At 41.8% G+C, this 20514-nt stretch overlaps 1 protein-coding gene across 6 annotated transcripts in view; it reads right to left on the bottom strand.

The window, feature by feature from the left end:
* The window catches only part of KIAA1328 (KIAA1328 ortholog), a 160133-nt gene that overhangs the window by 28391 nt on the left and 111228 nt on the right, over positions 1 to 20514 (bottom strand). For all 6 annotated transcript variants that reach the window (XM_070421012.1, XM_070421016.1, XM_070421014.1 and 3 more), the window contains one exon: positions 9165 to 9346. In XM_070421012.1, coding sequence (XP_070277113.1) covers positions 9165 to 9346 — 182 coding nt within the window. The remainder of the gene's footprint in view (positions 1 to 9164; positions 9347 to 20514) is intronic.

Below are 20514 nucleotides of genomic sequence, written 5' to 3'. Positions count from 1 at the left end.
GCTTTGTGAGCCATCCAGTTCCTGTTGCAAACATGCAACTACACTGTTGCAGTACGAAAGCAGCCACAGACAATATGCAAAATATGAAAATAGCTGCGTTCCATTAAAATTTATTTGCAAAAATCGGTGGTGGGCCAGATTTGGCCATGGACCAAGTTCCCCACCCCAGTGTCACTGCAATGCTCAAGGTGACTTTGGAAGGCACAAAAAGAAGGCAGAGCCATCATTCTTTGGAGCAGAGCTGCTGTCAACCCGAACTCTTACCCTGGACCATTACAGGAGGAAAAATTTCTTCTTTAAATCATTGATGTTTTTTCTGTCCACTTGTTACCACAGTGATCAGTCTACCCTGACTGAATATACAGCTATGAACATGTTTGTAAGTTAAACACTGTGTCCATGAGATTCTCTCTAGTATATATACCTAGAAAGAAACTGCTTGGATACAGAGTGCTTTTTATTTATCTTTAGTAAATAGTAATACCAAACTGTTTTCCAAAGTTTTTATGAATTTACACTCTGACCACCTCAATGGGTACAGAAAAAGTTTTGATGAAATTCTATACTCATTACAATAATAACTCTCAGCAAATGAGGTGGGAACCTTTATAACATGATAAATAGCATTTACAAAAAACCTATAGCTAAAACCATATGTAACGGTGAAAGAATACCTGCTTTCCTGTGAGACCAGGCATATTTTATTCTACATTGTAATCGAAGTCCCACACAGTGTAATGAGATAAGAAAAGATAAAAGGCATAGAGACTAAGAAAAAAGTAATTGTTATGAACTAAATTATGTCCTCTCCCCATGCCTAATTCCTATGCTGAAGTTCTAACCACAGTATACCTCAGAACGCATTTGCAGAGAGAGCCTTCACAGGGGTAATTAAGGTTAACCAAGGTCAGATGGATGGGCCATAATCTGTATATATAAAAGGCTAATATGCTAAGTGTCCCTCCCTCCATCTGACTGGTCGCTATGATGCACACTGAACACTAGGGGGAAGACACTCAATGCAGGAGCTGCCATGACACGCACTAGCCAACTACAGAGAAATGGCACCACAGACCTGGTGCCCACAAAGCAACACTCGGCTTCCCCCAGTGGGACACAGGCTCCTCCACCACCCTGGAGCGACAGCCCACCAAATCGCAGCCTATGCTGCCGAGATCCCAGGGCACAAAATGTGGCCCACAGCCCAGCCCAGCCCGGAAACGGTTGCTGTGGGCACGGGGTAATGATGTCACATAGCAATGCCCAGCTTCCTCTCCCTAGTGACCAGCCTTCTTGGAGTTTCTTCAGCCCAGGAACACAACTTGCTTTATAGCCAGGTGCAAACATTTTACACTTTAACCAAATGTTTGTGAAGTGTTTTCCCATGCCTCATCTCATTTGATCCTCACAGAAGTCCTGGAGTAGGTAGATAGGAGACTTGGTGGAATCCTATTTTCTTTTCATTAGCTGGAAAATGGAGATTTAGAAAGCTTAGAAACTTGACCTGACTGAAAAGAAGTAAGAAATGGTGGACCTTGAAAATGACTTCAGTTTTTCTCACTGTGCAGAATATAGTCAAACACTGCTGCAGTTAAATATTTTACCCTTTGTTCTCCCTGCGTGATCTACAATAATAATCTGCTTTGTGTTGATATTTACTGCTGTGTTGCTGACAATTACCTGTAAGAGAAGTTGGGGTGCTTCACTGGGCTTGAAAAAGTTTAGCTACATCAGAAAGCAGGTCTGATTAAGCAAGTTTATTCTATATCTATAAAAGGCTAAGTTGACTCGTGCATGTGCGATACATATAAAGCTCTCGCTGGCACCAATCACATGTGTGTGTTTCCATCTGTCATTGTCGAGCAGGAATTTGGTTGACACTTCTATTATAGAAAAACGGCGAACAGCGATATTAAAATATTTCTTCTAATTAATTTCCTTTCAATGTGCACGAATTCCTGCACCGGGCCAATAGTCCAATATAACTGGTGTCCTTATAAGAAGAGGGATACACCAGGGGTGTGTGCTCACAGCAAAAAGGCTTTGTGAGGACACAAGGAGAACACAGCCATCTGCAAGCTGAGGAGAGAGGCCTCATGGGAGAACTACTAGAAAGACACAAGGGAATTGTCATGAACAATGGACATAGACTACATCTTAATTGGGTGGTGGTTACATAGATACATACAATTGCCAACGGTTTTCAAATTCGGAGTAAAGACCTATGCAATTTTATTGTATGTAGATTAAATCTCAATTAAAGTAAAAGAAAATGAAGAACCCCACAGTTTTCTTGACTTTCAAGGCAGTGCTATTTTTAAGACTCTACTGTTATCTTTTTGACATTGCCAATCTATCACCATAAGGACTCCGAAGGGACAAGCATATGCATTTTTTAAATCACTGAATCATTGTAGGTAATGGGGTCAAAAGGTTCAACTGATTAGGTCCTTTTTGTGGGCAAGGACACAGAGAGAAAAACCAGTACCTATAATGTCACCTTAATTCTCCTAACAAATATATAATGAGCATCTACCACATATTAAGCAATGGTCTAGGGCAGCGGTTCTCAACCTGTGGGTTGCCAACCTGTGGGTCGCAACCCCTTTGGGGGTCGAACGACCCTTTCACAGGGGTCACCTAAGACCATCGGAAAACACATATATAATTACATATTGTTTCTGTGATTAATCACTATGCTTTAATTATGTTCAATTTGTAACAATGAAAATATATCCTGCATATCAGATATTTACACTACGATTCATTCATAACAGTAGCAAAATTACAGTTATGAAGTAGCAACAAAAATAATTTTATGGCTGGGGTTCACCACAACATGAGGAACTGTATTAAAGGGTCGCGGCATTAGGAAGGTTGAGAACCACTGGTCTAGGCCCTACAACAGTGAACATATGGGGTGCTTATATTCTAGTGGGAGAAAAGTAAAATATAAATAATAAGTAAATTATATAGTATTTTGAGATACTTCTTTCTATTATAGAAGATGGAAAATGTACAGGCTCTGGTTTACGTTACAGTATGCCATATATAGTAACTTCAACTCTCAATGCTAGTTTCTTGCATTTGAATTCCTTTTTTGAGTGGCCTGGGCAGGACAATTGAATCTACATGTCTGAGATTATCCCTGTACTATACTTATCTTCTGTGTTCTATTAAGAAAGGCATCAACTTTTAACAGATCTTTTAGCTCGGCCTTCTGGAAATCAGAAGTGATATATTGTGCTACCTTTTCTAATGATGAAACATAATCATAATGATGATGCTACTAAAAAAAAAACATAAGTAAATGCTCCTTAGAGGCAAAATGGGATTGGATTTTGTACTTTGGATACTCCAGCTTGTTTACTTCTTTTTTGTTATATATATATATATGTTTTTATTTCAGAGAGGAAGGGAGAAGGAAAGAGATAAAAACATCAATGATCAGAGAATCACTGATCTGCTGTCTCCTGCGCTCCCCACACTGGGGATCAAGCCCGCAACCTGGGCATATGCCTTGATTGGGAATCTAACCAAATCTCCTGATTCATAGGTCTATGCTCAACCACTGAGCCACACCAGCTGGGCCTTGTTTACTTCTTTAATCACATGACCCATGACTCCATCACGGACTAGAAAACACTCGCATTGCTGCGAGCCCAGATGCACTTAGAGGAGCAACTAGAGCTTCAGAAATTACTCCTCACTTCAGATGGGTCTTCCATAACCCTCTTCCAGTAAAAGATAAGTGCACTTGGAAGCCCCCCAGGAGCCCCGATCAGTGACAGCTGCTGTATATACGTAACCTAAAACACCCAAAGACAAAATGAAAGGCGTGGTCAACACCATCTGGTAGATTGGAATTATTCGAGATTCAGCCTTACTCAAAGTCACAGTTTTAAGGGGATTGGGAGATCAATGAAAGAGGAATAAACAGGAGGTGGCTCTAAATGTAGCAGTGGCTTTTGATGGCTGATGTAGGAGTTGGCAGTGACAAGCCCTGATCTAACATGCGTGTTCAGTGCCTCGAAGCCTCTGCCAGACCTTTCGCATAACTGGAAAAATGTCCTCAGCTTCGTGGGCTCCTGTGAAAGGGAATCAGTGATTGCTCAGAAAAGGTTTGAGACAAGCTGGGTGAGAATAAAAACACCACTGCGTAGGAAAGAAAAAAGAGAAATGAAGGCTGGTGCTTCCAGATTTGCGCCTGTGGCTCAGAAGTTCTCAACTCAAGTTTAGATTTAAGGAATCTCTCCCTAAAATAAAGAATGTCACGTAGCTCAATAAAAGCAACTAAAATAGAACATTCCGAGCATTGTTGATTGAAAAACAATTTACATTTCAAGTGTAATTTTGACAATACTGTGAATATTTTTGTGATCTCAAGGTTATTTCTTGAAACAAGAGTCAGGTCCTTTTTTTTATATATGTTTAGTATGTATAAAGTTGGCAGAATGGTGAGGGGGTATGAGAGGAAAGGAGAAAGACACTGATAATAAAGATTAACAGTCCTGCAGTAAACATCCTATATAGTACTTAATAAAGAACAACAAGAGAAATAAAGGATATAAAACAGAAGAAAAGTATATTAAAAAATTCAAACACTAAAAAGGGAAAACAGTTAAGGAGATGATAAGCCAAGTGGTGTAACTTAGGCAATTAGTGGGAGGTCACTGGCCTCATGAGAAACAGGTGTTGAACCCTTTGCAGCACACCTTGGTGAGTGTCTCCCCTTTGGTTGGTTGGGTACCACATCAAACAGCAAGGCAATAACGTTGCCCTGTCCTGGGATCTGAGTATACCAGGTCTGCAATGAGCAGAATGACTCACAGGGGCATCCCTCAATGACCAAGTATACCATAATTTTGTTAATGATCATCTATCTACACTAATAAAAGAGAAACATGGTAATTAGCGTACAACCGCTACCCTTCCCATTGGCTAACCAGCATATCCTTATGCAAATTAACTGTCAGCCAAGATGGCGGCCGGCAGCCATGCACTGAAGCGAACAGGGAGGCTTGCTTGCTCCAGTGAGTGCGGACTCCAACGTTCCCCGCCTGACTTGCCGGCCTCTCAGCTGCAACTCTAAGCAACTATGTTGCAAATATAGAAGCTAAACAAAACCCCAGAAACAGGCTTTCAGTCAGCCGGGCTTCAGCCCGCCGGACCGCAACATTGTATCAAATACAGAAGGTAAAGGCCAGAAACCTGCTTTCAGCAGCGAGGCCTCAGAGCTAAAGCTGGCCCAGAATAGAAAAAAAAAAAAGAAAAAAAGGAGCAGTTGGGAGCTTCAGTCACCCGCCATCCTGAAAACGGCCCTCAGCCCCTCACCCAGACTGGCCAGGCACCCCAGTGGGACCCCCACCCTGATCCAGGACACCCTTCAGGGCAAACCAGCTGGCCCCAGCCCGTGCACCAGGCCTCTGTTCTATACAGTAAAAGGGTAATATGCCTCCCAGCACCAGGATCAGCGGAGCAGCGAGGCTCCCGGCACCGGGATCAGCGTGACAGGGGGCAGCACCCAAACCCCCTGATCGTCCTGCGGCTCTGTGTGTGACAGGGGGCAGGGCCACAACCTCCCTATCTGCCCTGCTCTGTTTGTGACAGGGGAAGGCACCCCAACCCCCTGATCAGCCCTGCTCTGTGCCTGATGGGGGGAGCTCCCCAATCCCCTGATCGCCCTGCGGCTCTGTGTGTGACAGGGTGCGGCGCCCCAACCCCCTGATCGGCCCTGCTCTGTGTGTGACAGGGTGCGGCACCCCAACTCCCCCCCCCCCCCCCCACCACGGGCCCTGCTCTGTGTGTGACAGGGTAGAGCCATAACCTCTCCATCGGCCCTGCCCTGAGTGTGACAGGGTTGGCACCCCAACCCCCTGATCGGCCCTGCTCTGTGGGTGATAGAGGGTGGCGCCCCAAACCCCCTCCACGGGGCCTTGCTCTGTGTGTGACAGGGTAGAGCCATAACCTCCCCATTGGCCCTGCCCTGAGTATGACAGGGTGCAGCGCCCCAACCCCCTGATCTGCCCTGCTCTGTGTGTGACGGGGCGGTGCCCCTACTCCCCTATCGGCCCTACTCTGTGAGTGACAGGGGGGAGCTCCTCAACCCCCTGATCGGCCCTGCTCTGTGAGTGACAGGGGGTAGCGCCCCAACCCCCTGATCGGCCCTGCTCTGTGAGTGACAGGGGGCAGCGCCCCAACTCCCTGATTGGCCCTGCTCTGTGAGTGACAGGGGGCAGCGCCCCAACCCACTGATCGGCCCTGCTCTGTGCGTGACAGGGGGCGGTGCCCCAACCCCCCAATCGGCCCTACCCTGAGTGTGACTGAGGGTGGCGTCGCAACCTCCCGATCCGCCCTGCTCTGTGCGTGATGGGGCGGCGCCCCAACTCCCCAATCGGCCCTGCTGTGAGCCTGACCAGGGGCTGCACCTAGGGATTGGGCCTGCCCTCTGCCACCCGGGAGCAGGCCTAAGCCAGCAGGTCATTATCTCCTGAGGGGTCCCAGACTGCGAGAGGGCACAAGCCGGGCTGGGGGACCCCCTCCCCCCGCCAAGTGCACAAATTTTTGTGCACCGGGCCTCTAGTATATATATAAAAGGCTAATATGCAAAGTGTCCCCTCGGGAGTTCAACAGGAAGACCGAGAGTTTGATCACTCACTATGACGTGTGCTGACCATCAGGGGGCAGCGTGGAATGAAGGGAGACTCGGCCAGCAGCCGGAAGACCCCGATTGGCCCTGATCGCTGGCCAGGCCTAGGGACCCTACCCATGCACAAAATTTGTGTACCGGGCCTCTAGTATTAGAATAAAAGAAGAGAAAAATACAATATTGCCTTTCTTAAGAGTAGAAAAAGAAGTTAATTCTTGCAAGTGCAATGCCTTAAAACAAAACTCTTGAAAAGATGAAAACGTTTCAATTTTTCACTGCAACACTTCACCCCTCCTCCCCCGCCCCCCAAAAAGGGGAAAAAAAACCTAATGAAAAAATAAAACCATGAGTGAAAGCTGTTCCTGAAAACTTTGCAGAATTGTAACAGCTTTCTCCTGGTTAAATTGATTGGTATAGCAACATTATAAAATGACTATTAGGATTCATTGTGCACAACAGAAAGTGCTGAAATGTCAGCAGACTGTACAGCAAAAAGTAATGGGTTCTGAACCCCTGTTAGTCAAAAATGATTTTGTTTCAAATTAGAAATTGATTTTTTTTGGACACAAGCCCTTTCCAGGCTTCCGGCTTCTGTGGCCGGGCCCGGGAGAGATTAACCTCTGCCTTGGCAAGGGCTGGCCAGATACCTTTCTCAAAGTGCCTTTTCCATCGCAGCTTTCTAATGTGGCTGTGGTCTTCACCAATCACACAGGTTATTTGTCCCTTTGCTTACACTACGTTTTTCTCATTGTGGCATTTTATTTTAGTGCTGACATACAACACAAATTTGGTGACAAGTTAACAGAAGACTGCATTAAGCCTTGCGGTGCAACCACCACACCAATTCTGACTGGTTCTCCACTCTGCAAAGTGCGATGATTGAGAATGAGAAAGCCCCAGAAGAGCTGCTCCTCTCTGAAGGACCACCCACAGAGAGGGATGATGGTTCCATCTCAGGTTCTGAGCCTCCTGAATTGCATATTTGTTTCTATGTTACCCGAAGGCGATAGAAATCTGCAGAACTTTTCAATATGTTAAACAAAATAAACTTTTGCTTTGGTTTCAGATTGTGCCTAGACTCCCTTCTGAAGTTTGGACTAATTATCATCAATTATCTGGGAGAGAATTAAACAATTTCTAGATTAATCACAATTAAAACCAAACAACATGACAATGCTGGCAGACAGGAGGAAAGGATGGAGCCACACCTGCAGCTCTCATAAAGCACCCACATCTCTTGGGAGGCAGGTGAGAGCGGCTGGAGAGCTGATGAAAACGTGGCCACTTTGCCCTAACCGGTTTGGCTCAGTGGATTGAACATCAGCCTGCGGACTCAAGGGTCCCAGGTTCGATTCCAGTCAAGGGCATGAACCTTAGTTGCGGGCACATCCCCAGCAGGGAGTGTGCAGGAGGCAGCTGATCGATGTTTCTCTCTCATCGATGTTTCTAACTCTCTATTCCTCTCCCTTCCTCTCTGTAAAAAATCAATAAAATATATTAAAAAAAAAAAAAAAGCAAACGGTTTAAAAAAAGAAAACGTGGCCACTTATACCAGACCTGGGCCGGGGCAAGCCCAATGACAAAGAGGCAGATCAGAAGGAAATCAGGGTTACTGGCTGTGAGCAGGAAAGAAAGGTGTGTGGAAAGAGGTGGGAGCAGAGGGTGCCATGCCCTTTTTGGCCCTTTGTTTCCTGTGGAGCTCTTCTGTACAATATGCCAAACTCCTCCCACTCTGCTCCTAAATCCTTCCCTTCATAATTCCAGGAGAACTTGGGGTGGTGAACACACAATACAATATATGGATGATGTGTTAGAGAATTGTACACCTGAAGCCTATATAATTTTATTAAACAATGTCACCCCAATAAATCCAATAAAAAAGAAAAAAAATAATTCCAGGAGAGATGAAGTCAGAGCCACTCCAGAAACAACTGGGAAACACAATTACATTTAACTGCTTCACTCAACATTTCACACAGTTGTTTATAATTGATTTAAAAAAATCCATGACATATAAAATAAGAAGAATCACTGGTACTTAAGACTGCTAGGCAATACACGCTTCAGACTTATGAGGTTCTGTTGCAGCCACAATGTAGAATTTATCCATGACCTCTCCTCCACCCTCCCCATATTTCCAGTTAATTGAAGATTAACTATAGTTGTTAGAGTTTACTTTCCCGGCAGAGATTTATGTTCAGTTTCTTGTCCTCTTTACTCACTTTGAGCATTATTTTGTGTCTATGATCATACTTACTGCTGAATAATTCTTACGGTTTGCTGCTTGCAGAAAGAGGGACAAATGGGATAGTTTCTCATATGAGTATTCTAAGAGAAATGCTGATGTAATTCATGGATGGGGATGGGATACATATGGCCTTGCAGGCACATGTTAGCTTGTGACATATTTAACCTGCTCAGGGTTGTAGGAAATCATCTGGAGGTCGTAGTTAGTAAGATTCTAAAACTCCCCAGAAGCAGGTTCTCATTTTGCTCCTATAGACGCTAAGCTTACCTCTTTGGGGTCGATATGTATCTGTCTTTTGACATGTCCACAGGGCATCATCTTCCATAGGTGACTGAAACCCAACTGTTTTCTTCTCTCTTCTAGTCTCTCCACTGTTACTGGACTCTGGATGCTTTTTGATAGATGATGATGTTCCAAGCAGCCAACCATCACATGCTGACTTCAACAAACTGAAAAGAATAGATATGAGTGAGCTGCAGAGAGCACAGAAGGGGTACAGATTCCTCAAAGGTGTATAAATTCCGCATTAGTTGAAATACAATTCATGGCAGTAAAGACTTTCTTTTTCTTATTTTTTAAAACTGAGGTATAATTTGAATAATTTATTGAAGGTCTATTTTGTGTCCTGTCACAACAATGTTGGGGAAGAAATTGTCTTTATCCTCCAAAAGCCTGTACTTGGATTTGGGGAACTGAGACTCAAACCCAGGAAACTGCTAATAAAGCCGCGGAGTATGACAAAGAGCCAGAGTATCTGCAGAAGTAACAAGAAAAGCAAACTAAACAGGACCTGTGTAACTGAAGTGCTTCCAAGTACCGAAGATGAACATCAGGAATTAAAATATCACCAATTTGCTTCAAAGTGCATTTGTGTTTCCCATTTTTAATTGTCAGAGTATTTATTATGTACCCAGAGTATAGAAGAAGGCAGTAGAATAGTGCATGTGGAAGAGTTGGTCTCTGTCCTCACATAATTCCATTATAAAGCAACAAGGTAAATACGGAGTAAGAGGAATTTTAGTAAAAATAAACACGTGCATATGCTTTGCTCCAAACTAAACTATGTTCCCATCTTAGCACATTTCCTCTCATAACATTTTATTTTTTAGAGTAATGTTCTGATAATGTATATTTATACCTTACTATTCAACCAGACTTTTCCTTCTAACCTAAGTTCACCACAGACTCATGACACTTTGGTTTCTCTTCTCCATGCCCACAAAGTAAAAATTAAAAGTGAAGAAAAAGATTTTTACTCAAAAAGTAAAGTTCCAAAAATTAAGATGTTTAAACTCCCCAGAAGCAGAGATAATATCTAGATGAGAAAGAACTGATAGAGTATTACTGGATCCATTATTAAGCCCCAGTGACCCTGGGGTAGAAGTCAAATCATGTAAACCCATTAAAGTCACTGACCTTCTGTTTGTATTGATCAGAATTTTTAGTAATGTTTGTTCATATTTTAATTAATTAATAAAAAACAAGAAATCAAATGGCTTTGTGCAGTATAGCTTTATGCTGGCATAATGCAATGTATCATATTTATACTCTAAAGATTTTCTTCTTTACCAGAACCTAGGGATCACTTTCCCATGAGAAACACTAATGGATGTGTATCTTAGCTCATAAAACCTCTATTCATGGAACAGGAAAACAGGAGACTAAAACTAACTCACTGTGAATGTAAGATAAATAACTTACACCAGAAGCCGCAAACCCAGGCAAATCCAATTCTGCACATCTGCTTGTTACTGTGACCAAGACTACTACTGGCTTCCCCCAAGTTCACTCATTCGCAGCTCAGCTGAGCTCCCAACACCAACCAATTCCGCTCAGTTGCAATACCGATTGCTTCCTGCTTCTTTACCCCAGTTTACACAGGAGCTCTTCTGCAGCTTCATTCCAAACCCCATCCTGGTAATCCTCTAACTCAACAGGGAACTTGGTTTCTAATTTTCCTAAAATAAGAATGACTGTATAAAAAAGTTGTTATTTCATTTGCATTTATTCCCATCTTTACCCATCTATGATTCCTCTCTTAATATCTCTGAAGAAAATCATACTTTTTACTCATACTATTTAAAAAATATATTTTTATTGATTTTTTTTTGAGAGAGAGAGAGAGAGAGGGGAAGGGAGAGGGAGAGAGAAACATTGATGGAAACATCTATTGCCTCCCCCCCCCCCCCCCCCGCGCGCGCCATGGGAATCAAACTGGCAAGCTTTCGGTGCACAGGATGACTACCAACCAACTGACCCACTCCAGCCAGGCCTATTCATACTCTTGATACCATTTTGACTCATGCCTTCTGTGACTATGGCCTGTCAATCATCTCCTTTTCTTAATACTTATAAACTCCTTCCTCCTCTCAACTGGATTTTGTCTTGGAATTACAAACAAGATCAAACTTTCCATTAAAAATCAAAGCCAAACTTAAACCTAAAACTTATTTTCTTAAGTGGGAAAGTATAATAATACTTGATGTCAGTGAGGGTGTGGAACGACAACATTTTAATAACTGCTAAAAGAACTGCACATTGGTATTGCCCTTTTGTGGGTGATATGTCAACACAAATAAAAAAAGTAAAAATGCACCTACCCTCTGTTAGGTCTGATCGAACAATCGAATTGATATCCCCTCCCTTGAGAAACTGTAATGACATTCCATTTCCCTTAGACCACATTCCATTTGCTAAGACCAGTACCTTTACCTTGCCCAAGATCTGGACCTGCTCAGAAAATTCCCCTAGGAAAAAGCCCACTAGAGTCCTTTAAAAACTCTGACTCCCCGGTCTCTTGGTGCTGCCACCATTTTGGGGCTCAGCCCATCTGGTTTCCAGATGATTTAATTAAGTTTATAATTCTTTACCACTTTCTGCTTTGTGCATTCCTCCTTTGGAGACCCTAAACACCCTCCAGATAATTCTGCTTTTAAGAAGTTATCCCATGAAGGATGGTCATAGCAGAATCTCTCTATATAAAAGGCTAATATGCAAAGTGTCCCCTCAGGAATTCAACCAGGAGACAGGGAGTTCGATCGTTTGCTATGACATGTGCTGAACATTAGGGGGTGGCGTGGAACAAAGGAAGGCCCCAGCCGGCAGCCGGAAGGAAGGCCCCGATTGACCCTGATCGCCGGTCAGGCCTAGGGACTCTACCTGTGCACGAATTTCGTGCACTGGACCTCTATTGCATAATTTTTATCTTGAAACTAGTTTCTCCATCTGTTTCCATTCTCATTATTTATAATAGTGAAAAACTGAAGGCAAAGATCATTCAATAGGAGAATAAGAAAATAAACTATGATGCACCCATCATAAGGAATACTATTCAGCCATTAAAAGAAATGAGATACATAGTTCTCCATACTATTGTGGAGAAACTTCATGATATACTATTAAGTTTTAAAAAAAGCAATTTGCAATAAAAGAATATACACAAACATTTTTAAAGTGCTGAACACATAAATACCAAATCAGAGAAGTAGAAATAGAATGGCTAAGAAAAATACTTCTATAATTTAATTTATATTCTTCTGAACGTTCTAATTCCAATAGGCATGTACTCTTATAATTAAAAAATAAAAACTTGCACCATCTCCTTTATATTACCACTTCCTCTTTCCCTTCTCTGCCAGACTTCTAGAAACAGTAATTAATTTTAGCAGACATACCTAGTAAAACTTTTTTTTAAAGGACAAATCTAATGGCCTTTTCTTTTTCAACAGTCTTGCTTGTTACTAGACCAACAATTAAAACATTTTTCCCTTAGACTTCATAATATATTATCTTGATTGTTGCAATAGTTTAAAGAGGCTTCTACTCAGATTCTTTTACTGGGAACTCTTTTATTCTTCTCCCTAAATGGAGACATTCCTGAAGATTCTGTCCTTGTCCTTCTCCTTCGCACTTTCTCAGGGATCCATGCCACGCCATTGTATTGTCAATAATGATTTCTAAATAGATTTGCCCAGCCTATAGTGCTGTCCACAATTGCTACCTTATCAAGTACCTCCTGAAAAGCTGTGAAAGGATGTCATGTCATACTTCCCAAACCAACTCATGTCAAAGCAATGCATAATCTTTATCTTGAAACTAGTTCCTCCATCTGTTTCCATTCTCATTGAATGCAAGCCCTATTCTCCTTGTCGCTCAGATGAAAAACTCCAGTTGTCTCAACTTCTGGTTTCCTTATTCCTGTTCAATAAATTACAAGATCAATCATTCACTTATATATTCATCAGCTATTTATTGATGACACACTCTATGACAATGTAATATGCCATGGGACTGGGGTAGGCAAACTTGAAAACAGGTGTTTACTGAGTACTTGATACATGCTGGATAATGGGTATACAAACATAGGTATACAAAGACCCTCTGGTTCATATTTTCAAAGTGATTTAAAGTTGGAGACAGAGGTGGAAACAAATCCTTTAAAGTCTGGAAAGATAAAAGCTGTAATTCAGGAACACGCAAGTTGTTTTGGGAATACAGAGGCAGGGCACCTAAAGCTATCTGCACAACCAAAGGGAAATTCCGGAAGCACTTACACCAAATCTTAGTGGTTAAGCAGAAGATAAGGATGAAGGGTGGAAGGCAAACGAAAACAGTATTAGCAAATATACCAAATAGTAAAACTTGATCATATATTTTGGACAAGTTAAATAGTTTGGTATTGTTATAACATCAAGTGTGGGATATGTGTGGAGAGAAGAGGAAGGTGAAACAGGACAGATATGGGAGGGTCAGATCTTGAAAGGTTTGGTCTTCCATGTTAAGGGGCTTGAACTCTATCTTATAGGCAAGGCAGAATCATTAAAGGGCTGTCTGTAAGGGGGAAAATGACACAATCCACCTCAAATTTATGAAAAATTACTCTGGCACCATTTCGAGAACAGACTGCAAGAAGCTATGAGTCAGAGGTGCTGGCACAGCTCCGAGGAGATGATGAGGGTCTGGAAGAGAAGAAGTGGTAGGAATGGAAAGGAGAGCTTTTAAAACATATTTAGGATTCAAAATTGGCAGAACATGATGAGCTCTGAATGTCAAAAGTGAGGGAGAAAAAGGAGTTGAGGATGATTGGCAGAATTTTGGGTGGATAAGCAATACAGAGAAGATTTGGGAAGGGTGGGAGAAATTAAATGTAGCTTGAGGTGCCTATGAAACATTTGGGAAGATATTTCAAGAAAGCAGTTGGATCAATAACTGTAGCATTTTGCTAGCTGGCTGGCTGATTTTAGGGTGGTGGGGTTGAGAGAGACAAGGTTGAAGAAGTATATGCTTCACTTTCAAATTTCTTGGTGAAGGCAAAGGTAAATTCATTCCTGCAGTGAAAAAAAAAAAGGGTGCCGAGAGAGGCAGAGGTTTGGAGTATGTATTGAGGGAATTCAAGATAAAAATGGCCAAGAACAACGAATAGACTTCCCTACAATGTTGAAGCCTAATCATTAGAAACTATAAATTTGTGTCAGGGTGTAGGTACACATATGTGGAAGCAGAGAAAGTGGCCTGAGAGCTTGCTCCAAGGTTAGGATTTTATTGGGAGGGCAGCAGACTGCAAGTCAATGCCAGGTATCAAGCTCTGATACCCAACCCCTGTGCAGTCCCCAGTAGGAAAGTCCTCCCCACCCAGCACAGGCCTGCTATTGTGCCACGATGCCCTCCTCTGTGGATCAGGTTCTAACATCCCATGATCACATTATTTTAGGGTATGATGGGAGACAGGGATCAAGGCTCATTTTCCCCCAGAGCTATATCCAGTATATGCCGCATTATTTGTTAAGAAGACTTTCCTTTTTCCACAGAACTGCTTGGCACCTTTATCAAAGGCAACTGAACATATGAGCGTGCGGGTCTATTTCTGAACTTCATTCTGTCCCACTGACCTATTTATTTGTCCTAAGGTGAATACCAATCTGTATTGATTACCTAACTTTAATTTACATACCTAAAACTGGGCAGCATAAATATTTCAAATTATTCTTCTAAATTGCGGACTGTCTTTCCCTTAGCCGGTCTGGCTGAAAGGATAGTGTTGCCAGCGGACCAAAAGGTCCCGGGTTCAATTCCTGTCAAGGGCATATACCTGGTTGCAGGCTCCTCCCCAGTCAGGGCTCCTGAAGGAGGCAACCGATGGATGTGCTTCTTTCACATAGATATTTCTCTCTGTCTTTCCCTCTCTCTTCCACTCTCTTTTAAGAAGAAGCAATGGAAAAATATCCTTGGGTAAGGATTAAAAAAAAAAAAGTAAGTAAATTGCAGGCTGTTTTTGCTATTCTAGTCCTTTCACATTTCCATATAAATTTCAGAATGTTTGCCAATTTCTATAGCAGCATGCTGAAATTTTTCCTGAAACAGCACTGAATCTAAGCTTCAATTTGGAAAAAATTGGTATCTTATTACTGAGTATTCCAATTCAAGAACATGGTATATCTTTCTTTCCATTTATTTAAGCTTTCTTAAATTTATCTCAGCAGTATTTCATAATTATCAATGGAGAGATTTTTGGTTAAATTATTCCTAGGAATTTGAGTTTTAATGCTATTATAAATTATTTCTTTTTTAGAATAATTACTGTTTTATATCTATTGCTATAGGATAGCTAATTGCTGTACATAAAAATAAAATTGATTTTTATATGTCAAACTTGAAATTGAATTCTGTGTGTTAAATTTGCTTAATAATTTTAGTAGCTGTTACTGTGGCCAGTCATATTATTCAAAAATAAAGATAGTTTTACCTATTTCTCTACAATATTTTTCAGGGCTGATCATACTACCTAGATTTCCAGTGTCATATCGAATAGAAGTAGTACTAGTAGACATCCTTACGTTGTTCCTAAAATTGTTCATCATTAAGGAGATGCATCTTGTTCATATCCTCTATCAGATTTCTAGTTTGATGAGAGGTCATTTTTTTATTTTTTATTTTGGATAATGAGGATTGGAAAAGTTAGGTTAAATACTTTTTCTGCATCTGTTTGAAATGATGGTTTTCTTCTTTATTATGTTAATATGGCAAACTGACTTTCAAATGTTAAGCCAATTTTGTATTCCTGGGATAAACTTTATTTAGTCAAGCTAGATCATCCTTTTTAGATATTCCTGGATTTAATTTGCTAATATTTTGTTAGGAAATGTTTTGTTTTGCATTTGTGTTCATGAGAAAGAAAAGGAGTTGGGAAAAGTTCTTTCTTTCTCTAGTCCAGTGGTTCTCAAGTTGGGTAGAAGGAGAGGATTTTTGCTACACAGGGGGCATTTAGCAACATCTGGAGAGTTTTTTAATTTAAATATACTTTTATTGATTTCAGAGAGGAAGGGAGAGGTAGAGAGAGATAGAAACATCAATGATGACAGAGAATCATTGATAGGCTACCTCCTCTACGCCTGCCACCTGGTCATGTGCCCTGACTGGGAATCAAACCTTGACCCCCCAGGTCATAGGTCGATGCTCAACCACTGAGCCACACCAGCCAGGCTCTGGAGAGGTTCTTGGTTATCATAATCAGTTAGTTCTATTAGCCTTTATGGGTAGAAGACAGGAATGCATGTCTTCTTATAAACTACATCCAACAATGCACAGAACAGCTCCCTCAAAAAAGAATGACCTGGTCCAAAATGTCACTAAGTGCCGAGGCTGAGAAACCCCGCTCTAGTCTCTGAGAAAGTCTGGGTAAGATTGACATTATTTCTTCTTTAGGTGCCGGAGAAAAGTTCACACTTATTGAAAAATATAACTTCTTTAAACTGGCTCAAGAAGAACCAGAAAGTGTATCCTTATATCTACTAAAGAAATTGAATTCATAATCAAAATATTTCCACAAAGAGAACTGATCAGATGGCGTCACCAGTACATTTTATGATACTTAAATAAGAATTTTTATTAATCTTACACAAGCTTTCAGTAAATGGAAAGGAACACTTCAACACATTTTATGTTACTGTGATACCAAAATCTTGTTATTTTAATATAAAAATATTACAAACTAGTATCCTTCATGAACACAGACACATGAAGTTTCAACAAAATATTAGCAAATCAAATCCAGTAATACATAAAATGGACTGCTTCATGGCCAAATGAGTATTTTTCCAAAATGTAATGGTGGCTACACATTAAAAAATATATCCATGTAAATCTTCACATTAAAAGAATAAAGGGGGAAAACCATATAAATACATCAACAAATGCAGAAAAAGTAACTGACAAAATCTCTAAACAAACTAGAAATAAAAGGGAACTTACTTCAATCTGACAAAGGGCATCTAACAAAAATCTACATTTAATATAATATTTATTGGTAAATTATTGAATGCCTTTTCACTGAGAACAGAGCAAGGTTGTCTTAATGGTCAATATTTACTTCTATTCATTATTGTAATGGAAGTTCTAGCTAATGCAATACATCAAGAATAAGAAACTTGGAAAGGCAAAAATAAAGCAGTTATTATTCACAGACAACATAACTATGAACCTGAAAAATCCTAAATCATCTACCAGATAAAGAACCAAAATCCTGCTAGAATATGTACATTCAACAAGATTGTAGTACACAGGGTAAATATTAAAAAATAAATAAATCTGGCCCTGGCCAGGTAGCTCAGTTGGTTAGAGCATTGTCTCAATATGCCAAGGTTGCGGGTTTAATCCCTGCTCAGGATACACAATAAGAATCAACCAATGGCCCTAGCTGTTTTGGCTCAGAGGATGGAGCGTCGGCCTGCAGACTGAAGGGTCCTGGGTTTGATTTCGGTCAAGGGCACACGCCCAGGTTGTGGGCTCAGTCCCTAGTGAGAGGCGTGCAGGAGGCAGCCGATCAATGATTCTCTCTCATTGTTGATGTTTCTCTCTCTCTCTCTCTCCCTCTCCCTTCCTCTCTGAAATCAATAAAAATATATTAAAAAAAAAAGAATCAACCAATGAATGCATAAATAAGTGGAACAACAAATCGATGTTTCTCTCTCAAATCAACAAATGAAAAATTTAAAAACATTAAAAATATACTCTTTATATGCTACCAACAAATTCCATAAAAAATGTGCAAGACTGTTGCATGAAAAACTACATGGTATTATTGTGTTAAATTTCAAAAGATCTAAATAAATGTAGAGATATATCATGTTCATGAACTGGGAAACAATATCTAATCTAATAAAAGAGAAATATACAAACTGACCGCACCTCCGCTACGCCCCAACCTACGCCCACCAGCCAATCAGAGTGACGATATGCAACTTAACCCAACCAAGATGGCAGCCGGCAGGAGGCTTGGTTGCCCTGGTGATGGAGGAAGCCAAGCTTCCCACCTGCCCTGGCCGGCTGTGGCCTCCACTCAAGGCAACAAAGTTTCAATTATAGAAGACAAATAAATCCCAGATACTTGCTTCCAGCCAGCCTCCACTGGGAGCTTGGGTGGCTGGGGGCTGTGGCTAGCTTGCAAACAGCCATCAGCCCCTCACCCAGGCTGGCCACACCCTCATGGGGTGAGGGTCCCTGCTGGGGGGCTTGGCCACCCTGCAAACAGCCATCAGCCCCTCACCCAGACAGGCCAGGCACCCCAACAGGACACCCCTACCCTGAAGGGGGTGTGGCCACCCTGCAAACAGCCATCAGCCCCTCACCCAGACAGGCCAGGCACCCCAACAGGACACCCCTACCCTGAAGGGGGTGTGGCCAGCCTGAAAACGGCCCTCAGTGCCTCACCCAGGTTGGCCAGGAACCCCAGTGGGGACCCCCACCCTGAAGGGGCTGTGGCTAGCCTGCAAACAGCCATCAGCCCCCAGGCTGGCCAGACACCCCAGTGGGGACCCCCACCCTGAAAGGGGTGTGGCCAGCCTGAAAACGGCCCTCAGCCCCTCACCCAGGCTGGCCAGACACTCCAGCAGGGACCCCCATCCTGAAGGGGGCGTGGCCAGTCTGAAAATGGCCTTCAGCCCCTCACCCAGGCTGGCCAGGCACCCCAGTGGGACCCCCACTCTGATCCGGGACAACCTTCAGGGCAAACCAGCTGGCCCCCACCCATGCACCAGGCCTCTATCCTATATAATAAAAGGGTAATATGCATATTGACCCTAACAGCAGAACGACTGGGAATGACTGGTCACTATGACACACACTAACCACCAGGGGGCAGATGCTCGATGCAGGAGATGCCCCCTGGTGGTCAGAGTGCTCCCACAGGGGGAGCTCTGCTCAGCCACAAGCCGGGCTGACGGTTACCAGCACAGCGGTGGTGGCGGGAGCCTCTCCCGCCTCCTCAGTAGCACTAAGGATGTCCAACTGCAGCTTAGGCCTGCTCCCCACTGGCAAGTGGACATCCCCCGAGGGCTCCCAGGCTGCCAGAGGGATGTCTGACTGCCAGCTTGGGCCCAATCCCCCGGGGAGCGGGCCTAAGCCAGCAGGTGGACATCCCCCGAGGGGTCCCAGACTGCGAGAGGGCACAGGCCGGGCAAATTTTTGTACACTGGGCCTCTAGTTTTTACAATAATTCTTCCAAAATTGATCTAATAATAAATTTGCTTCCTTAAAAGAAATTAGAAAACTGAATCTAAAATGTAAAACTGAATCCTAGAATACATAAAACAGTTTTTATTAAGTTGGACAACTTATACAATCTGACTTCAATATTTACTACAAAGCTAAAGTGACACTGACATAACAATGGAAATATAGATCAATGGAATAGAAATCCATAAATGTGTGAGTGTGTGTGTGTGCCTTTTGAAAATACATCAGGCAATTCAATAAAGAAAAAGTAGTTTTTTCAACAAATGGTGCTAGAATAACTGTATATCTGGATAGTAAAAGAAGGAACCTTGAGCCCTACCTCACACTATAAAAATGTATTTGAAATTAATCATAGACTTAAATGAAAAAGTTAAAAGTCTACAAGTCCTATAAAAAACATAGGAAAATATCTTTTTAGCCTTCATTAATAAAAAGTACTGTTCTTCAAAAACAACACTAAGGAAATACAATGGCAAGTAGCACACTGCGAAAAAATATTCACAATACATATATCTGATGAAGGTTTTGTATCCAAAACATGAACTTAGATATTTAGAGCAGCTCAGTTTTTTTTTCCTTCCCAAATGTAGAAACATTCTAAATGTTCATCAACAAATGAACTGATAAACAACTTGTGGTATACAATGAACTATTTATTACTCAAGAATAAAAAAGTAATGGACTAATGAAACATGGAGCAGCATGGTAAATCTCTAAAACATATAGTGAGTAAAAGATGCCAGATACACATATACACTTATTTGAAGATTTAGAACGTGCAAAACTATCTTATGTGAGAGAAATCAGATCAGTGGTTGCCTGGGCCAGAGGTTTGCGGGAAGCCGGTGTGGTGGTTGGGTGGGCTTCCTGCAAAGTGACATTCTGGGGTGATGACATTCTGTACTAATTGGGGTATCAGTTACACGGGTATATTCATTTGTTAAAACACATCAACCTTGATGTGTGCATTTTATTAAATGTAAATTACAATAAATTTGACTGAAAAATAATGTTGAATAAAACAGTACAGAAATTTTTATCAAAAAATTTTAAGATATACTGTGATGTATCAAAATTAATAACTACAGGGTGTCCCACACTTTGAATA

The sequence above is a fragment of the Myotis yumanensis genome, unplaced genomic scaffold, assembly GCF_028538775.1.
Source record: "Myotis yumanensis isolate MYYU_CA2020_CCGP unplaced genomic scaffold, mMyoYum1.0.hap1 SCAF_7, whole genome shotgun sequence".
Lineage (NCBI taxonomy): Eukaryota > Metazoa > Chordata > Mammalia > Chiroptera > Vespertilionidae > Myotis > Myotis yumanensis.
The sequence above is the reverse complement of the archived record's forward strand: the minus strand, read 5'-3'. Positions and strand labels throughout refer to the sequence as shown.